This window comes from Tursiops truncatus, chromosome 19 (assembly GCF_011762595.2).
Source record: "Tursiops truncatus isolate mTurTru1 chromosome 19, mTurTru1.mat.Y, whole genome shotgun sequence".
In the NCBI taxonomy this organism is placed as follows: Eukaryota; Metazoa; Chordata; class Mammalia; order Artiodactyla; family Delphinidae; genus Tursiops; species Tursiops truncatus.
This window is the reverse complement of record NC_047052.1, coordinates 27,110,773-27,136,698: the sequence shown is the minus strand read 5'-3', so window position 1 is coordinate 27,136,698 and position 25,926 is coordinate 27,110,773. Positions and strand designations below refer to the sequence as shown.

General features: G+C 48.7%; 1 protein-coding gene across 2 annotated transcripts in view; it reads left to right on the top strand.

The window, feature by feature from the left end:
- The window catches only part of LOC101323433 (adhesion G-protein coupled receptor G1), a 62,838-nt gene extending 40,377 nt beyond the window's left edge, over positions 1 to 22,461 (top strand). The window contains exons 15-24 of one of the 2 annotated variants that reach the window (XM_033845093.2): positions 8,787 to 8,925; positions 10,527 to 10,673; positions 11,495 to 11,629; positions 12,179 to 12,218; positions 12,394 to 12,494; positions 12,624 to 12,736; positions 15,408 to 15,688; positions 15,887 to 15,980; positions 17,263 to 17,546; positions 19,309 to 22,461. In XM_033845093.2, the coding sequence (XP_033700984.1) occupies positions 8,787 to 8,925; positions 10,527 to 10,673; positions 11,495 to 11,629; positions 12,179 to 12,218; positions 12,394 to 12,494; positions 12,624 to 12,736; positions 15,408 to 15,688; positions 15,887 to 15,980; positions 17,263 to 17,546; positions 19,309 to 19,421 (1,447 nt within the window). In that variant the 3' untranslated portion in view covers positions 19,422 to 22,461. Of the gene's footprint in view, positions 1 to 8,786; positions 8,926 to 10,526; positions 10,674 to 11,494; positions 11,630 to 12,178; positions 12,219 to 12,375; positions 12,495 to 12,623; positions 12,737 to 15,407; positions 15,689 to 15,886; positions 15,981 to 17,262; positions 17,547 to 19,308 lie in introns of both variants that reach the window. The other variant, XM_033845092.2, reaches the window with a different exon arrangement.
- The last annotated feature ends 3,465 nt before the right edge of the window (positions 22,462 to 25,926 follow it).

Sequence of the window (25,926 nt, the reverse complement as noted above, 5' to 3'; positions counted from 1 at the left end):
AATTGGCACTGTGTACCTGGATAGGAGGGATGGGTCAGAGACATTGAATGATGTAGAATCAGTGCGATCAAGAGACTGATAAGACCAAGAGACCAAGAGATACTGGATTAAGGGAGAGGAAGGGGTTTGGAATACAGCATCTCCAAGAGTCACCTTCAAAAGATCTTTGCCTTTCTCCCCTCCTCTCCCTTCCAATCAGAGTTACCCATCCTCTTCTGGGATACTCAGGACAGGCTTGTATGCACTCAGTATATATTTGTGGGAGAAAATGAGTGAAAAGTTTATGTTCTCAGACTTGGTGTTAGCACAACAATCTGATTGAGTGCCATCACTTCAGTGGCCTGAAAAGGCTCCCATGAGTACCTGCAGCTGCTCCAGGAGCTTCGGATCTCCAAGCAGCTGTTCAGGAGGCTCCTCTTTGTGCTGCCTTATGGAGGGCTTAAACACCTTGGGGAAAGTAGGAGCTCTGACATCAGAAGATGTGGACTTGGTTCCCAACTCTATCACTTCACCAAGTTATCTCCTTTACCTTTACAACCCTGTGAGGTAGGTCCTGTTATCAACCCTTTTTTCAGATAAGAAAACTAAGGCTCCCATAGGTTAAATAACTTGCCCACGTTACACAACAGGTAGGTAGCAAAATCAAACATGAACCTAGGTCTGGAGGGCAGTAGGGGAGGTGTACAGTAATACAGACTAGGGTCAGACTGGCAGTGCTCAAAAGTGGAATTGGACTTTGGACAGGTTAACTTTCAGTTTCCTCATCTGTAAAATGGGGCTGAAATAATACCTGACTTGTAGAATACTGCAAAGATTAAATACATAATTCAGACACGTTAGCTGTTATCATTATCTTACCAGCATTGTCATTTCATTACTGTTGCAAAGCCTTTATTCTTGATCTCTCTCCTATACCTTCCTCCTGGGGTGGTTGTTGAGATTAAAGGAGATTATGCATGGAAAAGTTATTAGCAAATAATAGGAACTCAATAAATTTGAGTGTTCTTTATTTTCATGACTCTTTCTGATTATAAAAGTAATTTTATATATTTTTTTAATAAATTTATTTTATTTATTTATTTTTGGCTGCATTGGGTCTTTGTTGCTGCACGTGGGCTTTCTCTAGTTGCAGTGAGCGGGGGCTACTCTTTGTTGTGGTGTGCGGGCTTCTCATTGCAGTGGCTTCTCTTGTTGCGGAGCACAGGCTCTAGGTGTGTGGGCTTCAGTAGTTGTGGCACAAGGGCTCAGCAGTTGTGGCTCTCAGGCTCTAGAGCGCAGGCTCAGTAGTTGTGGTGCATGGGCTTAGCTGCTCCACGGCATGTGGGATCTTCCCAGACCAGGGCTCCAACCCGTGTCTCCTGCATTGGCAGGCAGCTTCTTAACCACTGTGCCACCAGGGAAGTCCAGTAATTTTATTCTTCATAAAATATTTAGAAAGTAGCTATAAGAAGGAAAGTGGAAAATTCCCCTTCTTACTATCCAGAGATAATCATTATTTTCATTTTGGTATATTTCTTTAGATAGATAGATAGACAGATATGGATGGATATAGATAGCTATAGATAAATCACATACCTCATTTATCCATTCTACTATGTTGATGGATAGTAACATTTGGGTGGTCTCCAGTTTCTGGCTTATACAAAGAGTGTTGCCGTAAATATTTTTGTTCGTGTATTTTGGTGAATGTATGTATTTCTGTAAGGTATATTCCTAGGAGTGAAATTGGTGGGTCATAGGGCAGGCATGTGATTAGCTTTAATAGAAACTGCCTAACAGTTTTCCAAAGTTCTTGAACCAAATTTCACTCCCACAATCAGTGTATGATAGTTCTAGTTGCTTCACATCCTTGTCAACACTTGGTATTGTCTGCTTTTTCATTTTAGCCATTCTGGCAAGTTTGTACTGTATCATATGGTGATTTTAATTATATTTGCCTGATGAAGTTTAACTTAATCTTTCATATATTTATTAGACATTTTGATATCCTCTTTGTGAAATGGCCTTTTAAGTCTTTGGCTTGTTTTATGGGGTTGTTTTAATTTTTCTGAGTGATCTTTAGGGGTTCTTTATACATTCTGGTTACATGTCTTTGCAAATAGATACACATGAATATGTTCTCCTTCATTGTGGATTGCCTCTTCATTCTCTTAGCGTTGTCTTTTGACTACAGACAGATATTCTTAATTTTAATGTAGTGTGCTATACCAGATTTTTACGTTATAGTTAATGCTTTGGGGTCTTATTTAGGAAATGTTTGCTACCCCAGGATCATGAAGATACTCTTCGATGTTTTCTTCTCAAAGATTTATTGCTTTATCTTTCACGTTTGTCTCTATGATCCACTAAAAGAAAGTAAAATACTGTGGAAAACTCTTACTTTTCAGAATTGTCAGCTTAGCTAGTGCCTCTCAGACTATAGAGTCTCACAATTCTGAAAAATGTCTGGAGGAGAAATCAGCTGTACATTTGAGACCCTTCGAGTGCCCAGGTTTATTTCTTCACCCTCTGCACCGCCCCAACACCACCACCAAGACCACCAAATGCCCTGTTTATACTTGACAAAGTGCTCTTGTGCCTGTTTGCAATCCTAACCCAGCCACAGTCAACCACTGATCTGTCTGGGCATTTTATATAAGGAAACCGTACAACATGTTGTCTTTTGCATCTGGCCTTCTTCACTTAGCACGTTTTTGAGGTTCATTCATATTGTGACAGCAGGGCATTTTTTTTTTGCAGTACGCGGACCTCTCGCTGTTGTGGCCTCTCCCGTTGCGGAGCACAGGCTCCGGACGCGCAGGCCCAGCGGCCATGGCTCACGGGTCCAGCCGCTCCGTGGCATGTGGGATCCTCCCGGACCGGAGCACGAACCCGTGTCCCCTGCATCGGCAGGCGGACTCCCAACCACTGTGCCACCAGGCAAGCCCAGCAGGGCATTTTTTATGACCAACAGTGACCTCTATTCAGATGAAGCTCAAATTCCCAGCCTTTCGTCCATGCTTAGACAAAGGACATGCTTAGAATGAGCACATGTCCCCGGGGGAAGAAACGCAACAGCAGATTTTCAGTTCATTTCTCTATGATGCTCCCTCTGCAGAATTTTAGCCCCTCTCTGCTTTAGCAGCTCTCTGATGGCGTTAAACAAATTATTTCTGTATTATATCTAGCTTTTCTATTTGTTCTCAGTGAGAGCATTGATCCATCACAAATAACTCCACCCTACTCAGAAGCAGAAGTCCAAAGCCTGAATTTTTTCCAAGAAAATCTATTTTGAGGTATAATATATATATATATATATATATATATATACACATATATATACACACACACACACACACACATATGACAGCAAAATGCATACATGTTAACGGTACAGATCAACAAAATTTTACATATTTATATACACATCCTTAATTACCACCCACATTAAGCTATAAAACTTTTCTAGCCTCACAGAGGGGTCCCTCATGCTCCTTCCCCATCAACAGCGCCACATCATGGTAACCATTATTTTAAGTTCTATAACCAAGTATTGATTTTTCCTGTTCTCAAACTTCCTATAAATAGAATCACGTAGTGCATACTCTTTTGTGTCTGTCTTCTTTCCCTCATCTGTATGCCTGAGTTTCATCTTTTTTTGTTGTTTTGTTTTTTTTGTTTGGTTTCTTTAGTCTATCCATAGTTTGCCCTCATTGCTGCCATATAGTATTCTGCAGTATTAATATACCACTATTTACTATCTCTTCTACTGTTGATGAGCATTTCCATTGTTCTGATTTGGGGCTGTCTTAGTTCAGGCTGCTGTAACAAAGTACCATAGCCTGGGTGGTTTAAAAACAGAAATTTATTTCTCACAGTTCTTTAGACTGGAAGTCTAAAATTGGGGTTGGGTTCTGGTGAGAACCCTCTTCTGGGCTGCAGAGTGCAGACATCTTGTACCTTCACATGGCAGAAAGAAGGATGAGAGAGCTCTCCGGGGTCTCTTTTATAAGGGTACTATCCCATTTATGAAGGTTCTACTCTAGTGAATTACCTCCCGAAGTCCCCACTTCCTAATACTGTCACGTTGGGGGTTAGGATTGCAACATATGAATTCGATGGGGCAGGGACACAAACATTCAGTCCATAACAGGGGCTATTATGAATAAAGCTGCCATGAACATTTTTGTACATGATGAATTTTGGTAAGCACTGACATGGTGACTGTATCCATTTACACTCCCACCAGCAATGTGTGAGAGTTTGAGTTACCCCACATCCTTGTGATACTTGAGTCTTTTTTTTTTTTTTGCGGTATGCGGGCCTCTCACTGTTGCGGCCTCTCCTATTGCGGAACACAGGCTCCGGACGCGCAGGCTCAGCGGCCACGGCTCATGGGCCCAGCCACTCCGTGGCATGTGGGATCTTCCCGGACCAGGGCACGAACCCGTGTCCCCTGCATCGGCAGGCGGACTCTCAACCACTGCGCCACCAGGGAAGCCCAATAATTTGTTACTTTTTTATCATTGAGTAATATTCCATTGTAGGGACATACTTCATGTTTATTCATTCACCAATTGATGAACATTTGGATTGTTTCCAATTTGGGGTTATTACAAATAATGCTGCCATGAGCATTTGAATTCAAGTCTTTGTGGACATACGTTTTCATTTCTTTGGGGTAAATACCTAGGAATGGAATTGTTGGTATATATAGGAAGTCCATGTTTAGCTTTATAAAAAACTGCCAAACTGATTCTCAAAGTGGCTATATCATTTGCTTTCCCATCAGCAGTATAAAAGGGCTATAGTTTCAGTACATTTTTGCAGTATTGTCAGTATTTTTGGTTATAGCCATTCCACTGAGTGTGGGTAGTATTTCACTTTAATTTGCATTTGACAAATGACTAATGATGTTGAGCACCTTTTCATGTGCTTATTATCCACTGGTGTATTTTCTTTGCTGAAATGATTATTCAGATCCTCCCCTCTTTTTTTTTTTTTTTTTTTTCCCAGTACGTGGGCCTCTCACTGTTGTGGCCTCTCCTGTTGCGGAGCACAGGCTCCGGACACGCAGGCTCAGCGGCCATGGCTCACAGGCCCAGCCGCTCCGTGGCATATGGGATCTTCCCGGACCGGGGCACGAACCCGTGTCCCCTGCATCGGCTGGTGGACTCTCAACCACTGCGCCATCAGGGAAGCCCCTCTTCCCCTCTTTTTAAAAATTGGGTTGTCTTCTTATTATTGAGCTTTAAGAATTCTGTACGTAATCTGGATACAAGTCCTTTATCAGATGTATGATTTGCAAATATGTATTTTCTCCCAGTACATGTTTTGTCTTTTCATTTTCCTCATAATGTCTTTTGAAGATCAAAAGCATTTAATTTTGATAAAATCCAACTTAAATTTAAAACATATCAAAGAAATGTTCATTTAGCCCACGGTTACAAAAGTTTTCCTCTAAGTTTTCTTCTCTATGTGTATGGTTTTAGCTCTTATAATTAGGTTCATTTTGCATTTGGAGTTCATTTTCTGTGCACAGTGTGAGGTAAATGTCTAACTTTATATTATTACTCTCATTTTGCATTTGGATATCTAGTGGTTTCGGCACTATTTATTAAAAAGACTATGCTTTGTTCACTGAATTGCATTTGGGAGGGCATTTCATTGAACAGCCAAATACAAGTTCCTGGAATGTCTTCTTCCCATTGAGATAGTAAACCAGAAATAAACGACGTTGCTGGGGGGAAATGTAGAGATTAATGCTGCCATGAAAGGCTTTAACGAAGCAGGAGTGATGGTGATACCTATTAACTCCCTTTAACTCACCAGAAGTCAGGTGGATCTTGGAGAATGACTATGGACCGTCATTAACTTAATCAGGTGGTGAGTCTAATTGCAGCTACTGTCCCAGATGAGTATGTTTACACAAAGAAATCAACACAGCCCCTCACAATTGGTATACAGCTATAACGTGGCTAATGTTTTTTTCTCCATACCATTTTTCAAGGACTGCCAGAAATAGTTTGCTTTTGCTTGGCAGAGCCAAGAGTATAGAGCCACAGTGTTCCCTCGGGGTTACGTCATGTCTCATTGCTGTCATAAGATAGTTCACAGAGAACTCATTTATCTTGACATTCTACAGAGTCCACTGTATTGACAACATTATGCTGATTAGATCTGATGAGCAGAAAGTGGCAAGTTGTGAAGATGCCTTAGGAAGACATATGTGAACTAGAGGGTAAGAGACAAACTTCACAAGAATTCAGGGTCCCATCACCTCAGTGGATCTCCTGGACATTCAGAGGACTAGAGAATATCAATATATGCCCTCCAAGGTAAAAGACAAGTTGTTGAACCTCACACCACTTACAATGAAAAAATGTATCATGCAAACATGAACCAAAACATATCTGAATAGCTAAATCAATATCAGACAAAGAAGATGATCCTTAAATTGGTGTCAACTTTATAATTAAAAATGCAATTGTAGGGGCTTCCCTGGTGGCGCGGTGGTTGAGATTCTGCCTGCCGATGCAGGGGACACGGGTTCGTGCCCCGGTCCGCAAAGATCCCGCATGCTGCAGAGCGGCTGGGCCTGTGAGCCATGGCCGCTGAGCCTGCGCATCCAGAGCCTGTGCTTCGCAACGGGAGAGGCCACAACAGTGAGAGGCCCGCATACAGAAAAAAAAAAAAAAAAATGCAACTGTACATCCATGGTTTAAACTTTTTGAATATATGTTACTTTTCACAACTAAAACAATTTTTTTTAAGTGCTCTGAGAACCAGATCAGGAAACCTTCTCTCAAGAAGATAAATTCATGGGCTGTTTTGTAAGGCCAAGGAATTTTTTAAGTGCATGAGGTGAACTATATGTATTGTGAAATACAATTCTTTATTTTATTTGGTAACAATAAAAATCACAATACTTCTTCATTTAGATTTTTAAAAGATAAATAAAAAACTAGTATCAGTTGGTGTAGCTCAATCAATGGATTTGGACAATCTCAACCCACTGTTTCTGGATGAATGTTCTAATTGCCTGAACCATCCAATCTCATTTACACATATTTGCATGGTTTACTCTTTATATTTTACAATATTTTTTTCCTGTGGTTTCCTTGGAGTTTTATTCCTTGGTAACTGTGTTCCAAAAAATGATGTCAAAATAAAAGCCTCCCTTTTGCCTCCCTGGTAAGCCCTCCATAGCTACTCCTTTCCAGTAGCCTCGATCTGGCTCTATCTGCTCTTGCTTCCCTTCTATACCATTGCTACCTCAGCCTTCACCTGTTTAAAATTGCTTTAAAAAGGTGGGCAGCAAGTCTTAGGACCCCAGACTTGGGAAAAGGGACTCTGGCCAGAGAAGTTTCAGCACCACGGAGAGCGCCAGGATAGGGACGTGGATGAGAGGGGGGACTTTACTCACCCTAACTTTCTAGCCCATGGCAAGGGGGCTGCGGTAAAACAAATGGCAATTAAATTTGTGTTTATTTTATGTGTAAATTATGTGTTTCCAAGACCAGCTCAGTTCCCATAAATCAGTTCCCATACAGCTAAGTCTTCAACGGCTGAATTCCCAGTATTCATCTAGCACTCAATAAATGTGAGTTAGCCCTCACACCACACAGTGATCATCCCACAGTTTGGAATACTCAGAAGAATTTCTCTAAAGAAGATTTACAGAGACCAATAAGCACATGAAAAGGTGCTTAACATCATTAGTCACTAGAGAAATGCAAATTAAAACTGCAGTGAGAGACCACTTCACACCCACTAGGATGGCTATAATTGCAAATGAAACAAAACAAAGTGAAAAACATCAAGTGTTGGCAAGAATCTGGAGAAACTGAAACCCTCATACATTGGTGGTGGGAATATAAAATGGTGCAGCTGCTATGGAAAACAGTTTAACACTTCCTCAAGAAGTTAAACACAGAATTAACACAGCAATTCTACTCCTAGGTATCCACCCAAAAGAATTAAAAACAAGTCTTCTAACAAAAGCTTTTACGTGAATACAAGCAGCTCTATTCACAATAGCCAAAAAGTGGAAACAATCCAAATGCCCATCAATGGATAAATGTATAGACAAAATACGGTATATGCATACAAAGGAATTTTATTCATCCATAGAAAGGAATGAAATACGTATACATGCTACAACATAGATTAACCTTGAAAACATGCTAAGTGAAAGAAGCCAGACACAAAAGACCAGATATCATATAATTCCATTTATATGAAATGTCCAGTATAAGCAAATTCATAGATTAGTGGTTGCCAGAGGCTGGGGGAAGAGTAACTGCTTAATGGGTTCAGAGTTTCCTTTTGAGGTGATGGACACGTTCTGGAACTAGATAGCAAAGATGGTTTCACACATTGTGAATGTATTTAATGCCACTGAATTGCACACTTTAAAATGATTAAAATACATTTTGTATTTTATAAAATACATTTTGTATTTTATAAAATACATTTTGTATTTTATTTTATTTTGTATTTTATGTATACATGTATACATAAAATACAAAGTACATTGTAATGTATTTTGTTACAAAAAAAGAGAAATACATAAAATACTCAGAGGGGCCACTGGCTCCGGAATCCCTCAGAACCAGCGTGAATCACTCCCGTGCCACCCCTCTCCTCCTGCAGCATCCCAGGGTCTTCCCTTTGATATTCGGGGTCACCTCTCCTACACCAGGAGCCTGATGATTGCTGCGCATGGTATCTCTCCTCCCGTCATCCCGGTGAGTGGACCAGGTGAGCGGGTAACTCAGCCTGCAAGACCCTATCTTCCCTTGCAGATACTGGCTGAACTATGAGATCCATCTGGTGGAGAAGAGTCTGACAGAGACAGTGAATATGGATTTTTTGAAAGCTCTTGTCAAGAACATCAACACCAACATCTCAGAAGACCTGCACTTCTCTCTGACCCCCTCTCAGGTGAAGGCTTCCCCCCATCCCCACTGGCTGGTCCTGGTCCTACTTTCCTCAGGCATATTTTTCTGAGAGTCATGGTCTGTGCTTGGTGCCCATCAACAGTTATCCATCCCATGTCCCGTTTAGTAGTTCTCTGCCACCTGGCTAATGGGTGCTGTGAGTTAATTGGTTGAGTGGATCCTGGTAATATATTACCCAGGGTGCTAGGATGAGACCTTCAGAAGATCACTGAATCGAGAGTCAGGATTCTAGCCCTGGACTTCCCACCACCTGATTAGGTGTCCTCCAGGAAATCCCCTCCCCTCTCTGGGCCCCTGAGTCCTCATCTGTAAAATGAGCTCGAAGGCTCCTCCAAAGTCTGAGGTTCCCTTGAACTCTTCCACCAGGGGACACATTAGAAACCAGGTAAAGGCACTTGTAGAGGTGCTGCAAAGGGTTAACGGGCAGACTCTGGGTTTACATAGGTCTGGATTCAAATCCCAGTTCCGCCCCTTACCAGCTATTGTGATATTGGGCAAATTACCTAACTTTTCTGAGCCTCGGTTTCCCCATCTGTAGAATGGGGATGGTATTGCCCACTTTCAAGGTTGTCAGAGGGAGCAAATGAAATAACTCACAGGGAATGCTTGGTGCAGCGAGGGCACAGCCTCCCTTAAGGCATAAAGCTGAGGGTAGAAGTTTGGGCAGCAGGGAAGTGGTCTATCGTGGAGGGATTTTAGGTCTGCCTGGAGAAGGGGAGATGGAAGATGGATGGGGCCTTTCTCAACCCTTTATCACGTCACCCCAGCAGCTGAGCCCTCTGTGTGGGGTAGGCACCGGCCTGTGAAATCAACCACATGTCCTTTTGACAAGGTTCTGGATTGGGAAGCAGAAAGTTGAGGCTCTCGGCTACAACACTTAGCGCCCCCTGTTCCAATGCCCATGGGATGCTTTTGAGGCAGGACCAGGTGGGACCAGGCTGCAGTCCCAGGGGGAGCAATGAGGTCAGAGAATGAACAAAACACGCTTCGCAACTATCAGTAAAATTTATTTTAATATTTTGACCATTCTTAGCTTTTACAAAATGTGTTGTTGTTGGGTGGGGGTGGGTATCACATTCAGTGTGAATTCTTGTGTCCTCCCTCTCGGCCCTTGCTGTCTCCCTTCCTGATGGCCTTACGCTTTCCATTTATCCCTGAGTTGGAAAATAGACACTGTCACCATAGCCGTATGTCAGCACAACGGGGGTCAGGACCCTGGCCAAAAGCACCACAACTGACCCTCTCTCACACTTGCAAACTGACCTGTCCAGGTGTCGCCCCTTCACAGCCCACTTTCAACCTGATGGGTGGCCACGCGGGCATCTTACTGGCTCCATTCTCCATATTGGGAAAACCGAGGCTCCACAAGGGCTGTGATTTGGCCAGGAGCTCACAGCCTGGACAGAGCAGGGCTTGGACCGTGCCCCCAGGTGTCCTGCCTCTCAGAGCTGTCCTCGGTCCTCAGTGCTGCCCCACCACCCAGCATGCCTGTTTCTCCTTCCACCTGGGGGAGGGGTGGGCAGGACCTGTGTTGGGGGCTGGGCTCCTCAGGGAAAGACAGAGCGGCCGGGTCTGTGGTTGCAGATTCCGAAGCAGGTGACAGAGGACGAGCACCGGCACACTGACAGAGTCCGGCTGCCCAGGAGCCTTTTTGGATCCTTGCAGGGCAGCAGACCAATGGTTCGGTTGGCCATAACCATCCTGGATGTTGGTTCGGGGAATGTCTTCAAGGTGAGGAGGGGCTCAGGGTGGCTGAGGTTCCATGCTTGGTTAAGCAGGACATGCTTGCCCTCTCTGGAGTCTTTGCTGAGGGGCCCGATGGGGATGGAGGAGGTGAGGAGCCTCTGGAGGGTGCCTAAAGCAGCCGAGGCCATCCCAGACCCCTGTTTCTAGGGTCTGTGGACTGCGGGCTCACGCCGGTTATTCACACTCCGCTGTTTGGACTGCCCACGCCTGTGCCCTTGGACTCCTGTGTGTGTATCCCAAGTGTGTTCATGACCCCTGTGTGGCCTCGTGCGTGCACAAACATGTGTCTCCTTCCTTATTCCTGGTGCGCACGTAATCATGTGTGCTGGTGTGACCATGTTCACGTGAGCAAGTGTACCCAGGCCCTTGCAAATTTGTACCAGGCATGTCCCCAGAGGTGTGTCTGCACTCCCATGGGGACATGTGTATCCCTGAGTGCTGATGTGGGCAGGTGCGCCCCACCTGTAGGCACCACTGCCCTCCGTTTCCCGGCTGATCTTCGTTCTAACCCTGCACTCCAGTTAAGAGGGCGGAGGAGGCCTGGAGACCAGCAATGGAGAGCCATCAGGTACACGGCTTTGCAGCCGTTTGGCCTGGAGGGTAGGGCCTGCCCTGGCCCAGCTGGAGCAGACTACAGAGAGCAGCAGGAAGAAGGTCGCCCATGACTCCCCGCCCCCTGTTCCCCCGGCCCCAGACTTTGCCCTCCAGGCAAGGGCCACAAGCCCTAGAGGCTCCCAGGAGCCCTGAGAAGGGCTGGGTTGGGGCAGCCGCTCGTGCAGCCTGGCCTCACCCGTGTCCCTCCACAGGGCCCTCGGCTCAGCCTAGAGGATGGCAGCAGCGTGTTGAACAATCGCGTGGTGGGCTTGAGTTTGGGTCATATAAACGTCACCGGCCTGGCTGAGCCTTTGGAGATCACCTTCTCCCACCAGCACCAGCCTCCTGTGAGTCCCCCACCCTGGCCTGGCAGCTCCTGAGGGGCAGACGTGGGTGGGCACCCCTGGGCATAGGGGCAGACACACACGGACTCTGCACACCCCACGCTCCCACATCCACCTGGGTTTACATAGGTCTGGATTCAAATCCAGACACACAATTGTGCCCAGGGACACACGCCCACCCTGTGCACACATGTCTCCACATGCCTCCCCGACACCCTCCACTCCTGTGCTCACAGAGATGCCCAGGGGACCTGGCAAACACACGTGCACGCGCACGGCTGCCCACACACACGCTCCCCTAAAGGCACGTGCCTGCAGACATGCGCCCCTGCCAGCCACAGCCCCGCACCTCTTCACACCCCCGACGCGCTGACCCAGGATACATCAAACGCTTCGCGTTCCTGTGTGACCACAGGCTGAGACTTGCTTCTACCTAATGCGTGCCTGTGCTGAGACCCAGAGCACACTGTCTTCTCCCCCTCCCCGTCCTACCCTCCTCTCCCCTCTCCCAACTTCCCCTGCCTCGCCCCGACTCCCAGTCTCTGGTTTCAGAACATGACCCTCAGCTGTGTATTCTGGGACGTGACTAAAGGTAGGGCCTGGAGGATCTTCCCTGGGTAAGATGGGCAGAGGGTAAGGGCTCCTTAGGGGACAGGACTCCAACCGCAGGGCCCCTCCCCTCTTTCTTTCCTCTCTTTCCCTGCCTTCCCCTCCCCTCTGCTTCCCTATATTCCCGGCCCCTCCCCTAGGCTCCCTCTCCTCCCCAGGGTCGTCAGGAGACTGGGCTTCCAAGGGCTGCTCCACAGACGTTGGAGTCAATAGGACCATCTGCCGCTGTGACCACCTGACCTTCTTCGCCTTGCTGCTGGTAATGGCGCGCCACCCCGCCCCCCGCCATCCTAGCAATTCTGGAAGTGCCAAGGCTCCCGGCCCAGGGACGAGGCTGCCTGGCCTGGTCTCCAACTGATAGGATTCTTATTTGGGGGATCGTCCACAGAGGCCGATCTTGGACCAAGTCACCGTAAAGACCCTCACACGCATTTCCCAGGCTGGCTGCGGAACCTCCATGATCTTCCTGGCCTTCACCGTTGTCCTCTACGCTTTCCTGAGGTGGGTCACCCCATCCCCACCCCACATCTCCCTCCTGCCCTCAAGGGGGGGCAGCAGGGCAGGGTAGAAACCAGCAGGGTAGTGTTAGTCATGCAGCACTATACTGATATTTTCTCCAAACCTCCGTTTCCTCACCTATAAAATGGGATTGGAGGTTGAAATGTGTCTGGCTATTTCAGTTACAAGTGGCAGAAGCTCAACTCAGATTGGCTTAAACATAATAGGTAATGTGTGGTTCACAGAACTGAAAAGCCCAAGGTGAGCTCACTTCAGGTGATGTTGGATCCAGGGGCTCAAAAGATGTCCCCAGGACTTGGTGTCCCTCTGATTCTCAAAACTTTGCTTTCTCCTTTGTCAGTCATGTCAGGCAACTTCTCCATACTCAGGGCCCTTGGGGAGCCCCAGGCTTGCATCATAGCTTCTTAGCTGCCTGGACAGCTAATATTCTAAACTAAGGCCCAGAATTGAAGTTTCTAAAAAAACTTTATTGGACTTCTCTGATGGCACAGTGGTTAGGAATCCGCCTGCCAACGCAGGGGACACGGGTTCGAGCCCTGGTCCGGGAGGATCCCACATGCCGCGGAGCAACTAAGCCCGTGCGCCACAACTACTGAGCCTGCACTCTAGAGCCCAAGAGCCACAACTACTGAGCCCTCATGCCACAACTACTGAAGCCCGCGCACCTAGAGCCCATGCTCCGTAACAAGAGAAGCCACCTCAATGAGAAGCCTGCGCACCACAACGAAGAGTAGCCCCTGCTCGCTGCAACTAGAGAAAGCCCGTGCTCAGCAACGAAGACCCAATGCAGCCAAAAGTAAAAATACATAAATAAATAAATTAAAAAATTTTTATTTTGAAATAATTATAGGCTAACAGGAGCTTGCAAAAATAGTACCTAGAGTCCCATGGTTCCTTCATCCAGCTTTCCTCAGTGATGACATTTTCTATAACTGTAGTACAATATAAAACCAGGAGATTGACAGTGGTACAGCACTGCTAACAAGACTACAGAGCTCATTCAGTTTTCACCATTTTCCACACGCACTCAATTGTGTGTGTGTGCGCATGTCCACACACGCACACAGGACTGGCTATATCATTTGTAGGGCCCAGTCCAAAATGAAAATATGTAGCCCGTTGCTCAAAAATTATTAAGAATTTCAAGATGGTGACAGCAGAGCATTAAAACGAGCATAGGGCCCTTCTGAGTGCAGGGGCCTGCAGAGGTCATACACCAAGGAAGCTGACCCTGTGCATGTCCTGTGTGTGTGTGTGTGTGTGTATATGTCTATGCAGTTTTATCCCATGTATACCAGAGTTGAGTTATACTGGTCTAACTTAGACCATGTGCCCATGACTGAACACGCCACTGTGGTGAAAGGATGAATTACACTGATTGGTCAGGCCACCCTAGTGCCTGCTCTTGGGTTTGAGAGTGCATGGCTGAGAGTGGGGAAGGGTGCTCCCAAGGGAAACCTGGGGCTGTTTCTGGAAGAAGGAGGAGCAGAAACATCAGAGGCTACTGCAGCCTGTGCCCAGGCCCCGGCCATGGCGGAGGGAGCCACAGGAACTGCCAGCCTCAAGGAGCCTGTGGGAGCAGCCCCACGGCTGGCCTCCCGACCCACGACGGGCCTGGAGCAGCCCTTGGTCTCCTGACTCCCAGTCTGGGGCCCTACCACTGCCTTCCTGCACATGCTGGCACTGTCTGGCCCTGGGCTGAGGCCCCCACCAGCCCCGCCCACTCCATCTCGGACCGAACTGTGAGTGTAAGTGGTGCCGGCCCTGCCCGCATCCCCCGAGCCCTGGCCGAATACAAGCTGAGCATGACTTGCCAGCTGGCTGCACTGCTGGACCCTGTGAGACGGGCTCGGAGCACCAGGAGGAGCCGTCAGCCTCTCCCAGGGGCGGGGCCTGGCATCTCAGGTGAGGTGGACATTATCCCTCACGCCCACTCCAGGCAGCCCTGAGCTCCCACCCCTCCAGTGAGAGTCCTTCGGGAGCTGATTTGCTAGGAATTCGCAGTGGGAACTCCACAGAGGGGGAAGTGAGCCCTGGGAAGAAGCCCTGGACTGGGAGTCTGGAGCCCCTGCCCTGTGCTGTGACTCTGAGTTCCTGTTCCTCTCTGAGCCTCACCCTCCCTACTAAGTTCTAGGCTTCATACATCCATGCCCTGTCTGCCCACTCACTCAACCAATGCAGGGCTTCCTCCTGCTTATTGTGTTAGGCCCCAGGTCAAAGCCTGGGGAGAGACGGAAATAAGGGGTGGGTGGAGAGTTACGCTGCGCTCACTCCTGGGAAACTTCCAGATAAGCCTGGGATAAGTGACGTTCAGAGACAGCCTTCCCAGAAAAAAACACCCAAGGGGGATCTTGAAGGTGAAGCAGGGAACGGCATTGAGAGCAGAGGGAAGAGTGTGGGCAAGTCCGGGAGGCGTAGAGAAGCAGAACGCATTTAGGGAATTGCCAATTAGGTAGTTTGGCTCAAGCGTGGAGTCAAGGGATGAAGCCAACAGGACCCAGAATCCACAGGGCCCTACGGGTCGTGAGAGGGCTCGTGGACTTGAACTGGAATGTTCTCACACGCTGGTTGCTGGCAGGGATGGAACAGAGGTGATCGGACGGAGAGGCCTGGGTGCCCCCTTGCAGCCTCTCACTGGCCCTTCTCGCCCCAGGTTTTCCCGGCAGAAGTTGAACTCAGAAGACGTCCCCAAGATCCACGTGGCCTTGAGCGTCAGCTTATTTCTCCTGAATCTGGCCTTCTTCATCAATGTGGGGTACGGCCTGAAGGGGTCCGATGCTGCCTGTTGGGCCCGGGGGGCCGTCTTCCACTACTTCCTGCTCTGTGCCTTCACCTGGATGGGCCTGGAAGCCTTCCACCTCTACCTGCTCGTCATCAAGGTCTTTAACACCTACTTCGGGCACTACTTCCTGAAGCTGAGCCTCGTGGGCTGGGGTAGGTGCCGCTTGGCCAGGCAGAGGGGATGGCTGACTCTGGAAGACGCAGCAAGGGCGCAAGCCTGGGGCGAAGGAGGGGCAGCTCCCTCTCTGATTGGCTCAGAGCTCGAGGGATGGACAGCTGGAGGGGGATTTGGAGGAGGACGTGCCAAGGGAGCCCCAGCAATGCCATACCTCCTCCTCCCCTTGCCCCCAGGCCTGCCTGCCCTAATAGTCATCGGCACTGGGAGCGCCAACAGCTATGGCCCCTACGCCATCCGTGACAAGAAGAACACCACCACGCTGGAGCTGTGAGTGCTGGCTGTGGAAGCTGCGGTGGCCTCAGGGTCCTGGGGGCCAGAAGGAGGTGGAGGTGGGGAGAGGAGGGAATCCTGGGAAGAGAGACAAGTAAGTCAAAGCAAAGGATCCTCAGATCCAGCTAGCACACGGCCTGCAGGGGTAAACTGAGGCCCAGAGAGAGCAAGTACAATGAGAGAGGGGGTGAGAAGGAGAGAGAACCAGACCAGGAGGCAGGATGCCTTGCTCTAGCCTGGGTCACCACAGCCTATATAGCACCTTTGGGCAAATTTTAAAAGGTACCCCCCATCCCTCTGACCTGCCATGCCAGGTGCTCAGCCTGGTGAGTGGAGGGTGAGTTGGATCTCAGCCCCCACCTGCCCCCCAGCCAGGTGCCCTTGTGCAGGGCACAACCTGCCCAATATTTGCAGCAGCCCTGATTCCACCCAGACTCTGTCTCTGAGTAGCTGTGTGACCTTGGGCAAGCCTGTCCCCTTCCAGAGCCTCGGTCTCCTCATCTGTACAATGGGGAACTGATCCACAGGCTCTTTTGGGCTTTCACTCCTGCAGTGCAGGGAACAGGGGAGCTGAGCTGAGCCTCTCTCAGGGTACCTGCCTGAGGCCCATGGTTCTGTGCTAAGAAGAGCTGGTGGGGCCTTGGTCCTGTCCCCAGGGCCTCAAATGCAGGGTCCCAGGGGCCAGGCAGGGAACATAAGTACACGCAGCGGCCTGGGTGGGCACAGTGACAGACTGGCAATCACGTGCCAGTCTAATGGGCAGCTGACTACTGTCCCTCCGGAGGGCATCCACAGAGCTGCCAGCTGTATGGTTTTATAAGAGAAGCAGAAATCTGGATATTTCAGGAATTCCCTGGCGGTCCAGTGGTTAGGACTTGGTGCTTTCACTGCCAGGGCCTGGGTTCAATCCCTGTTCAGGGAATTAAGATTCCACACGCTGTGTGGCGTGGCCAAAAAAAAAAAAAAAAAAAATTTGGATGTTTATGCCAAACATTTCACTTTTAAAAGGTGGTCATTAATTCAATTTTTTTTTTTCTCACAACATAATGTGGGGCGAACGAAACATGTCTTTGGGACAGAACTGGCCTTTTACACTCACTGGTCTAAAGAGACAGCAGCCTGGAGCCTCGTGACAGCCCATCCCCCGGGAGAGTGGGGAATGGATGGGTGGAGATGGGAGAAGGCATCTTTTTGGTCAGAGAAGATCAGGCAGGGAGACAGCCCAGGGCTTGCTCTCAGGAGACTTCCTCTGGTCCTAACGGCCATCCGCCTCCTCCAGGTGCTGGTTCTGTGAGAAAACTGCCACCTCTGCGCTCTACGTCACTGTCCACGGCTATTTCCTCATCACCTTCCTCTTCAGCGCTGTGGTCCTGGGCCTGGTGGCCTTGAAGATCTTCACTCTGTCGAGTGCCACAGCGGGCAAGGAGAAGCGGCAGCACTGGAAGGGGGTCCTCACCCTGCTGGGCCTCTCGAGCCTGGTGGGCGTGAGCTGGGGGCTGGCCATCCTCACACCCCTAGGCCTGTCCACCACCTACGTCTTTGCACTGTTCACGTCTCTGCAAGGTGAGGCTCCTGGGCCAGGGAGGTGACGAGCTGCCTAGCCTGCACCAGGGGGTGGGGCTTTGGGGGGAGGGGGTAGATGGCAAGAAACAGGATTCTACTCAGGCTCGCTCAAGTCCAGGGCACTGATTTTAAATATCCAAGGCTCTCCCAAGGACCCCAGGGCAGGAAGGCTGGCTGACCTCATGGGAGCTGGTAGCAGGGTCAGGAAAAGCCACCCAAACCAAAGCAGATACTTCCCCATCTTTTTCCCTGGAGTCACACGTAGTCTCTCACCTTCTCTCTGTGGAAGCTTCTTCATTCTTCTCTCCACTGGCCCATTCCTTCCCATGGCCCTCAACTGGCTGCCCAATATGGCCCCCTCATCCCTATGTGACCTTCCAAGTCTAGTGACCATGGTCTGCTTCAGTCTCTTCCATGTTCTTAGGAGAGTCAAGGATCTGACTGGGCCATCTTGGGTCAGGTGTCCATGTCTGGTCCAATCATCTGTGACCAGGAGGGCGGGATCATGTAATGTGAAGGCGATGTGACACGAACAGAATCTCTAAGGGGCTGTGAAGGCAGGAAGCAAATGGTTAGTGGAGGAAATGCTTGCTACGTCTGCTCCCTGCTCCCGCGGGGTTCTTTCTCTGATACCCAGCAAAGGGGCAGGCACCCAGGGTGCAGGTGGGACACGGTTTCCCCACCCGCACCTGTCTTCTTTGTTCCTCATACCCCTGTTTCATACACGCAACTTAAAGAAGCATCACAGCCTGACTGTGAAGAGAGGAATGACAAGGAGTTACTAGGAACCGAGGGGTCCTAGATCCAGCAGGTGCAAGCCCACAACAACAGGGCTGGCTCCCAGTGCCTCACAAGACTACATGGCACCATGGTTGGCAGCAGACCGGGGTTCAAATCCCACCTCCACTCACCACCCCAGCAAGTCACTCAGCTCCTCTGATCCAGTCACCTGTACAGCTGGGATAATTCCAGTACTTTTCTCGCCAGATTTCATGATGAATAACTGAGATAATGTGTGTGTGTAATACAGGAGGCCTTCAATATGTGGGAACTATGTTAACAACAACAGAAGTCGTCATTATTAGGCCACTGGAGACTGTCCCCAGATGAAGAATTATGAGTCCACCTCTGAAAATTCCCAGGGGTTACGGCTTGGAGAGGGATGCACCTTGAAACTGTGGATTATGTCATTATCCTTTCTGAGGTTACCAATCATAGTTAAGTCTGAACACTTCACCGCACTGAGTTATTTCAACTGAGTGTAACTCAGTATTTCTCTCTTCTTCCCAAACAGAGCCCTCAGCCCACTTTAACTGCCCTTGAACTCTTCTCAATATTTTTTATTGTTGTGTAGGGTTTTAGTTCTACATTTTTTTTTTAAAGAAACACAAAGATTTTTACTTTTCTATCAATTTCTGTACTTACTACAATTTTCATACCTCACGTCTTCCCTTTTCTTCTTGCTGAAGCACATCCTGCAATAATCCTCTATAAGAGGGGCAGTGGTAGTTGTCTTGCATGTCTGAAAATTCCTTCATTTCGGTCTTTCTTTTATGAGATAGCTGTGTGTATAGATTTTATTTCGAGGACTCTGGATTTCATTCTCAAGTTATCTATTTGGTTCTTTTTCAGGAGTAGGTTTCATTTTTTGTCTGATTTTTCTATACATTCTTGAACTTTTACAGTGGAGCGATTCCTCCTCTGAGTGGCCGCCAGCCCAGGCCCCACCCCAGGCTCACTGAGGCCCTCTCCTCCCTGACAGGTGTCTTCATCTTCTGCTGGTTTGTTGTTCTCTACTTCCCAAGACAGAGCACCGTGACCTCGTCTTCTGGCACTGCCCGGGCTGACCAGACCCTCACCGTGTCTCATGAATAGCGGGCTGCCATGTGGCCAGGCTGGGGCTGGCCTGCACTCTGGACTCAGCTCTGATTTGCTGAGTGACCTTGGTGGGAGGGAAGAGGTGCTCCCTGCTTCCTTCTGGGCCTCAGCACCCTTCTCTGTACAATAGGACTGGGGAGCAAGGGGATGGGAACCAGGTTGGACCATGTGGCCTCAAAGGTCTTATCCAGATACACCTATGGGTCTGAGAGTTCACAGATCCAGGATGGCAGGAGTGTCAAATCCCTGTAATCCTAAGACCCTGCCGGCACGCCCACCCCCTGCCTTCAGAGCAAAGCGGCCTTCTGGTCTCAGGAAGGGCCTGAGCCCAAATAAGGAAGTCTGTCATTGGCCTCTTGAAGGAGCCCCCAGCCGCTCCCCTCCCTTCCTTCCCCTTGTCACTGCCCTCCCACAACTCCACCCTCTGGCCGGGCACCTGGGGGGCCCTCAGGGCCACCATCCCCTCAGGCACTGGGGCAGTTGTGGACTGGAGGTTTGTTGCCTGGTGGGGGGGGGGGGAGTGGGGTTTGGTCCTCGCACCCAGGCTGCCCCTGGTCTCAGCCACTCACCAGGGCCCATCCTCATGGAAGACCCCCTACCGTTCAGGGGGCTGCCAGCCCTCCAAGTGTTGGGGACACCGAATATCAAAGAATGCCACTTACTCAGTAGGTGGGATACGTCAAGCAAGCCCCCGTTCCCCACTCTGGCCTGCCCCTGTCTCGGGTTGAGGGGGCGGGAGGGGACGGGAGGGCGGGGTGGGGCGCTGCACCTCTGAGGCCTGAGGAGCCAGGGCCGGGGGCAGGGGGTGTGGGCTGAGCAGAGACAGGGTGGGCATTTCTTCTGAAGTCTGAGCTCCTATAGAGCAGGCGGGCACTTTGACAGCTTTGCTCGCTCACCGGTTCAGCCCAGCCCCAGCCTGGCACGTTTGGCAGGCCCTGAATAAATATTAGTTGGCCCTCGATGGAGGTGTGAGTTTGGCACCAGCCTGACAGGGCCCTGAGCCAGGGGAGTGCCTCAGGCCAGACCCAGCTGGGTTTGTCACTTCCAGTGGCTGGGCTTGATTTCGAAACCGCTGGTTTCCTCAGTAGGAAGCAAAAAAGAGGCAGTGACAGTAGAGACAGAAGTAGGGATACAGAGATAGAGAGATGGAGAGAGAGAGAGAGAGAGAGAGAGAAAGAATTAACAGATGAACTGCCACAAAGAAAGAAAACAAAAGGAGAGAGACGGACAGATGCAGAGACACACTGGCCCCCTGGCCTGGCCCAACCAGGAGGGCAGGGCACTGGTATCCGTCCCCGTCCCCTTACAGCCACTGCGCACTTCAGCCCTAACTTACTACTGGGACAGCTCACCCTCCCTCCCCAAACCCCACCCTTCCCAGTGTGCTTTGCAGACGGTCCAGCACCTTCTACAGGTGAGAAGCCTGCCTCTTCCCCCCAGATGCCCTGGACTGGATTCCCCTTCTCCCTCCTCCCACCCAGCAAACAGATGAAAGAAAGGAGGCCCGGGACCCTTGGTTTATGCAAGTCACTGTGTTCCTGGAAGGGAAATCTTAGAGTGTGGACATTGCGACAGTTGAGCCACATTATCAGTTTTTGTGGGCAGACTTGGTGGGTTTCGGGCTTATCTTCACAAACAGCCATTTCTCACACTGAAGGTCTCAGCAACCTTACCCCAAAGTCTCAGGGTTACTAACCTATCCTCAGAAAGAACACTGATCCAGTGTCTGACGGGCCTGGGTTCAAATCCTAGCTCTGCTGCTTAGGGCCTGTGTGACCCTGGGCCTGTCACCGCACCTCTCTGAACCTCAGTTTCACCCTGTGTAAGATGGGGCTCATTGAGTCCTTGCCTTGTCCTGAGAGCATTAAGTGAGGTGACAAAAGTAAAGTGCCCAGCACTAAGTCAGCAGGAGTTAGTTTGCTCCCTGAGAAGCCCCCTTGGCTTAAAGAAAACCTGGGTGTAAAGCAGATTGTGAGCTTCTGCAACCTGTTTGTAAACTGGGAGGGTGTGAAGTTTAAAGCTCCCTTCCAGATTCCTCGTACAGCTCTGCCAAGTGGACCAGCCCTGGGTGGGGAGGATGAAATGGAGGCCGAGAGAGGCCCAGGGACCCACCCAAGACCACCCTGCAAGCTGGGCCAACAGTAGAGCTGGGGTCTCCATGGGTTTAAGAATTATCACCTCATTCCTGACCCCCGAGTCTCAAGGGAAATCCTGGTGGTGGCTTTTTCTTTCTTCTTCCTTGCTTTCTCATTAAGACGTACTCAGTGGGATGTGCGACCAACAGAACAACAAGCGCCGGATGGGCTGCGTTTCCAGGTGCAGATGCGGAGGGCAGACGGGGAGCGTAGCTAATAGTACGGATGTCCTTTTCTCTGCCTGGCTCTCCACCCCAGGGCCAGGCAGGGGCAGAGGGGCTGGGGTCCCTCATTGCCTGAAGTCACTGCAAAAGTGGCTCCAAGTGCCAAGTGGAGCGCGTGCTCAGGCCAGGGAGGGCTGTGGCAAAAATACATCCCAAGGTCCAGCGTGGATAGACAGGGTTCCCCTGCCACTGAAGCATCACAAGAGCAGCCTGGGAGGTGGATAGCACCATGGTTACGAGCATGGACTCTGAGGTCAGCCTGCCTGGTCCAGATTCTTTGCCTTGGACCAATTCCCCACTTACTGCATCTGTAAAGCAGGGATGGCAGTAGCTGCCCGACAGGGCTGATGATTAAATGAGATACTGGCTAAGACGGCTGCCCACCTGGCTCAGCGTGAATGTGACTAAGCCAGAGCTTGGCCTTGGCTGACACTTTATCAGGCTCTGAGTTGCAGTGGTCATCTGTGTGCTGCAGGAAGAGTGTCCCCTCACCGTGGTTCCCTGCCTGGTTCTCTCTGTTCTGCCTCAATTTCTTCATTCCTAGTATTTTTTCCATTACAATCTAACAAATAGACAGGAAATAAGACCTATTTGCTCTGTGCTTTCAGAGAGGTAACAATATCAAAAGATAAGAGTTCTTCACAATTTGATCTATGAATAAAATGTGATTCCAGTAAAGATTCTAAATGATATTTTTAGACTTTCTAAAACTTATTCTAAAATTTATATTAAGGCATATAGTCCTCAAATAGCTAAGTCATCCTTAATGAAAGAGGAGATAGAAAGAAGAACTGACCTGCAGATATAAAGATTTTACAAGGCCATAGTGATAAATTCACCATGGGGTCTGTGCAGGGATAGGCATGAAGACCAGTGGAACAGAACAGAGGGCTCAGTGGCAGACTCGTGTGCACCTGGGGGATTTAATACACGACAAGAGTGACATCACAAAGAAGGGACGAATGGTCTGATGGTGGTATTGGAAAATTAGCTCATTGTATGGGGAAAAATAAAACAAAATCCTTACTTAACCCCTCCTACAGAGATGGGTTCCAGGCAGAGTAAAGGTCTAAATGGGATGGCAAAATTATAAAGTTAACATAGGAAAATATTTTTGTGACTTAAGTGCAAGGAAGGATTTCTCAAACAAAAATTCATAAGCACAGAACATCAAACCCAAACCTGATAAATTTAATTACATCAAAATTAAGGTTTTCTGTTTAATGAAGGTCACCATGGGAGATGTTAGAAGACATGTGACAGAATGGGGGGAGGTATTTGCAGCATCTGAAACCAGGGATTAACGTCTGGAAGTCCTGCAATCCAAACAAGATACTTCCCCAATAAAGAAAAATGGTCTGAGGTTTTAAAAGACAATTTCAGAGGAGGAAACGCCTAAAACTAACACATTAGCACATAAAGACACATTTAAAATCATTAGTAATCAGAGAGAGGCATGTTAAATTACAGCGAGATCTCATTGTACCTCTATGAAACTGGCAAACATAAGGAAGGGAGAGAATATCAGCTGCTGGTGGGGTCAAGGGTACCAGGCTCCCCCGTGCATTGTGGGAGGTGGGGAGAGTGTAGGTTTCACTGCCTGGAGAAAAGTGAGGTGCCGCTGCTGAGCCAACCATCCCGCTCCTGGTTATTTACCCCAGAGAAACATTTACTGGTCTAGAAAGGACTCCACCGATGACATGTGTTGCATTACCTGTGGATAATGGAAGTTGATGGCAAAGCAGGGTGTCCACTGCTGGGAGAGTAGAGAGGTAATTATTGTGTGTCCATGGACACACAGCAACTGGGGTGGATCTTAAACACACAGTTCTTAGTGAAAATGTAAGAAATGGAGATATTAATACAATATCATTAACACAAATTAAAAACACCAGGAGTATGCCAAAGAATGCTCATTTGGTGGGGGGAGCGCATCAGAATTATGTCTATGTGGGCAGGGAATGGGAGTGGGTAAAGGGGAATAAATCACTTTACAAAGGAAATTAGGTGTTGCATGGGAAAAAAGGGGCAATGCGGCCTGTGCTCCATTCTACCAGCCTAACATATCACATTTGCCTTTTCTTCCTCCCTTCCTGGCCTCATCCCAGGTGAATTCCCCACAGAGGTAATCCCAGGGTGAAATCCGGGACTGATGTCCACATGCCTTCTCTGGGGATTTCCCTTGGTCTAATTTATCCTTCACACTTTATTTTTCATGACTACGTAATGTTCCAGCCAGAAGAAAAAATTATTCTTTATTATTGAGAATGAGGTGATTCCTACATTTTCATCAATAACAGCAACTATATAACCTTGTCAGGACACCTGCAGTATTTCTCTGGACCCCGCTGCCCACTACAAGGCAGCATTACAAGTTTTGTGGGCCCTTTCCTTTAAAAACAGAACAGAAAAAATTATATTTTGTGACTGCATTGGTACAAAGACAATTATAATCCTGGGTGGATTCATAATTATATATTCATTATCAGTCTATTCATTTTTTCTTCGGAATTTAAAATAAATTAAAATTAAGCATTTTCATGGGCCACTAACCTAATGGATAAGTTTTCTCTGTCCCATGAGTTATATACTAAACCAGCAGTCCAGCCTGGACTAGAACCAAGACTCAGGGAGCCTGGTTCTGTCCACTATGACAGGCAGCCATGCCAGGACCCACACTGGTTTCCATATGTTTTGAAGAAGGCCATATTGACCATGCATGGAGCAGAAGCCGTGGTGTCCTGGTAAATGTTTAACGACTACCTGATGAGAGAAAAAGCCCTAGTCTGTAGCATTTGCCAATTTCTGTGGTGTAAGTAATCTCATGGCCAATTTTAAGCTATCAATATGACATCACTGAAGGAAAAAGTTTCAGAGTAGCTCACACTTACATAATATTTTCGTTGTAAAGATACAATAGGCATAAATGACCTCAAGAGCTTAGATAATAATGAAATGCAGTAAAATAATTAGGAAGTGATGAGTTTTGAGTATTTATTACCTCTGTTTTTAATATAATCTATTTACTTATACGTTTTTATAATTTAAATTTTAATAATGGCTGTGTTTGTCAATGGGCTCACAAACATTCCTGAAGTTTAAAAAAATCAGCTCTTGCAAGCTGGCACAAGCTGGCTCCAGCCCACCACTGGCTGAGGGACATGCCACAGTGGGTCTTCTGGACCCAGACCTGAGTAGTGTCAAAAGACTACATTTCCCAGAAGCCTCCTCTCCCAGGACCGGCCGTCAGCCTTGAAAGATGTTACCACGGAGACGAGCTAACAGAGTGTACAGGCTGTCCTCAGAGGGGTGAGATGGGAGCAGGGGTCTGGGGTGGCTGGACCCTGCCTGGCAGCCTGGCAGGGGGAAGGCGTGGGTGCGGGTGGTAAGGGCGCTTCTTCTATCTGGGGGGCTTTCAGCCGCAAACTTTCTGGGGAAGTTTTCAGCGTGCGTGGGGGGAGGGGCGGGGCGGAGGAGGAGGTTCCGGCTGGGGAGGGGATCCAGGGAAGGGCTTGTGGATGGGGAAAACCTCTGGGCAGAGTTGGGGAAACTGTAAAGCAGGACTGCCTTCCCCAAACTACGCTGTAGCTGATGAGGCAGCCTGGTTTAAGGAATAAATATTGCAGGTTCTGGCCCAGCTCCACCTCTGATGATGGTGTTCTGTGACCTTGGGCTCAGGGCCCATCTTAGTGGCTGTCCCCCTCTGCACACTGACACCTTGGCCTTCTCCCCTTATGTGTCTTTCCTTACCCTGCCTCCAATAAACCATCCCTTCTAGAACTTTCCCATCTCTTTAGGCCCTTAAGTGCATGGGTTTCAGAGCCAGAAATATACAGGTTCAAACCCCAGGTCTGCTACTTGCTCTGTGACCTTAGGCAGAGCACTTAACCTCTCTAAGCCTCGATTTTCTCCTCTGCAAAGTGGGTATTATAATTATATCTGCCTCATAGGGTCTGTAATGGAAAAACTCAGTTCAGTCTCCCACCTTCTGTGTTTCTCCTTTACTACTCACACAGAACCCTTCACTTTTGACACTTCTGGTCACCAAATGTGTAGGTTTTTCCCCCACCAAGCAATTCCCCATGACACTAGCTGGGTGTCCTACAACTGAGCTCAATTCTGATACTGCCTACTTGGAGATAG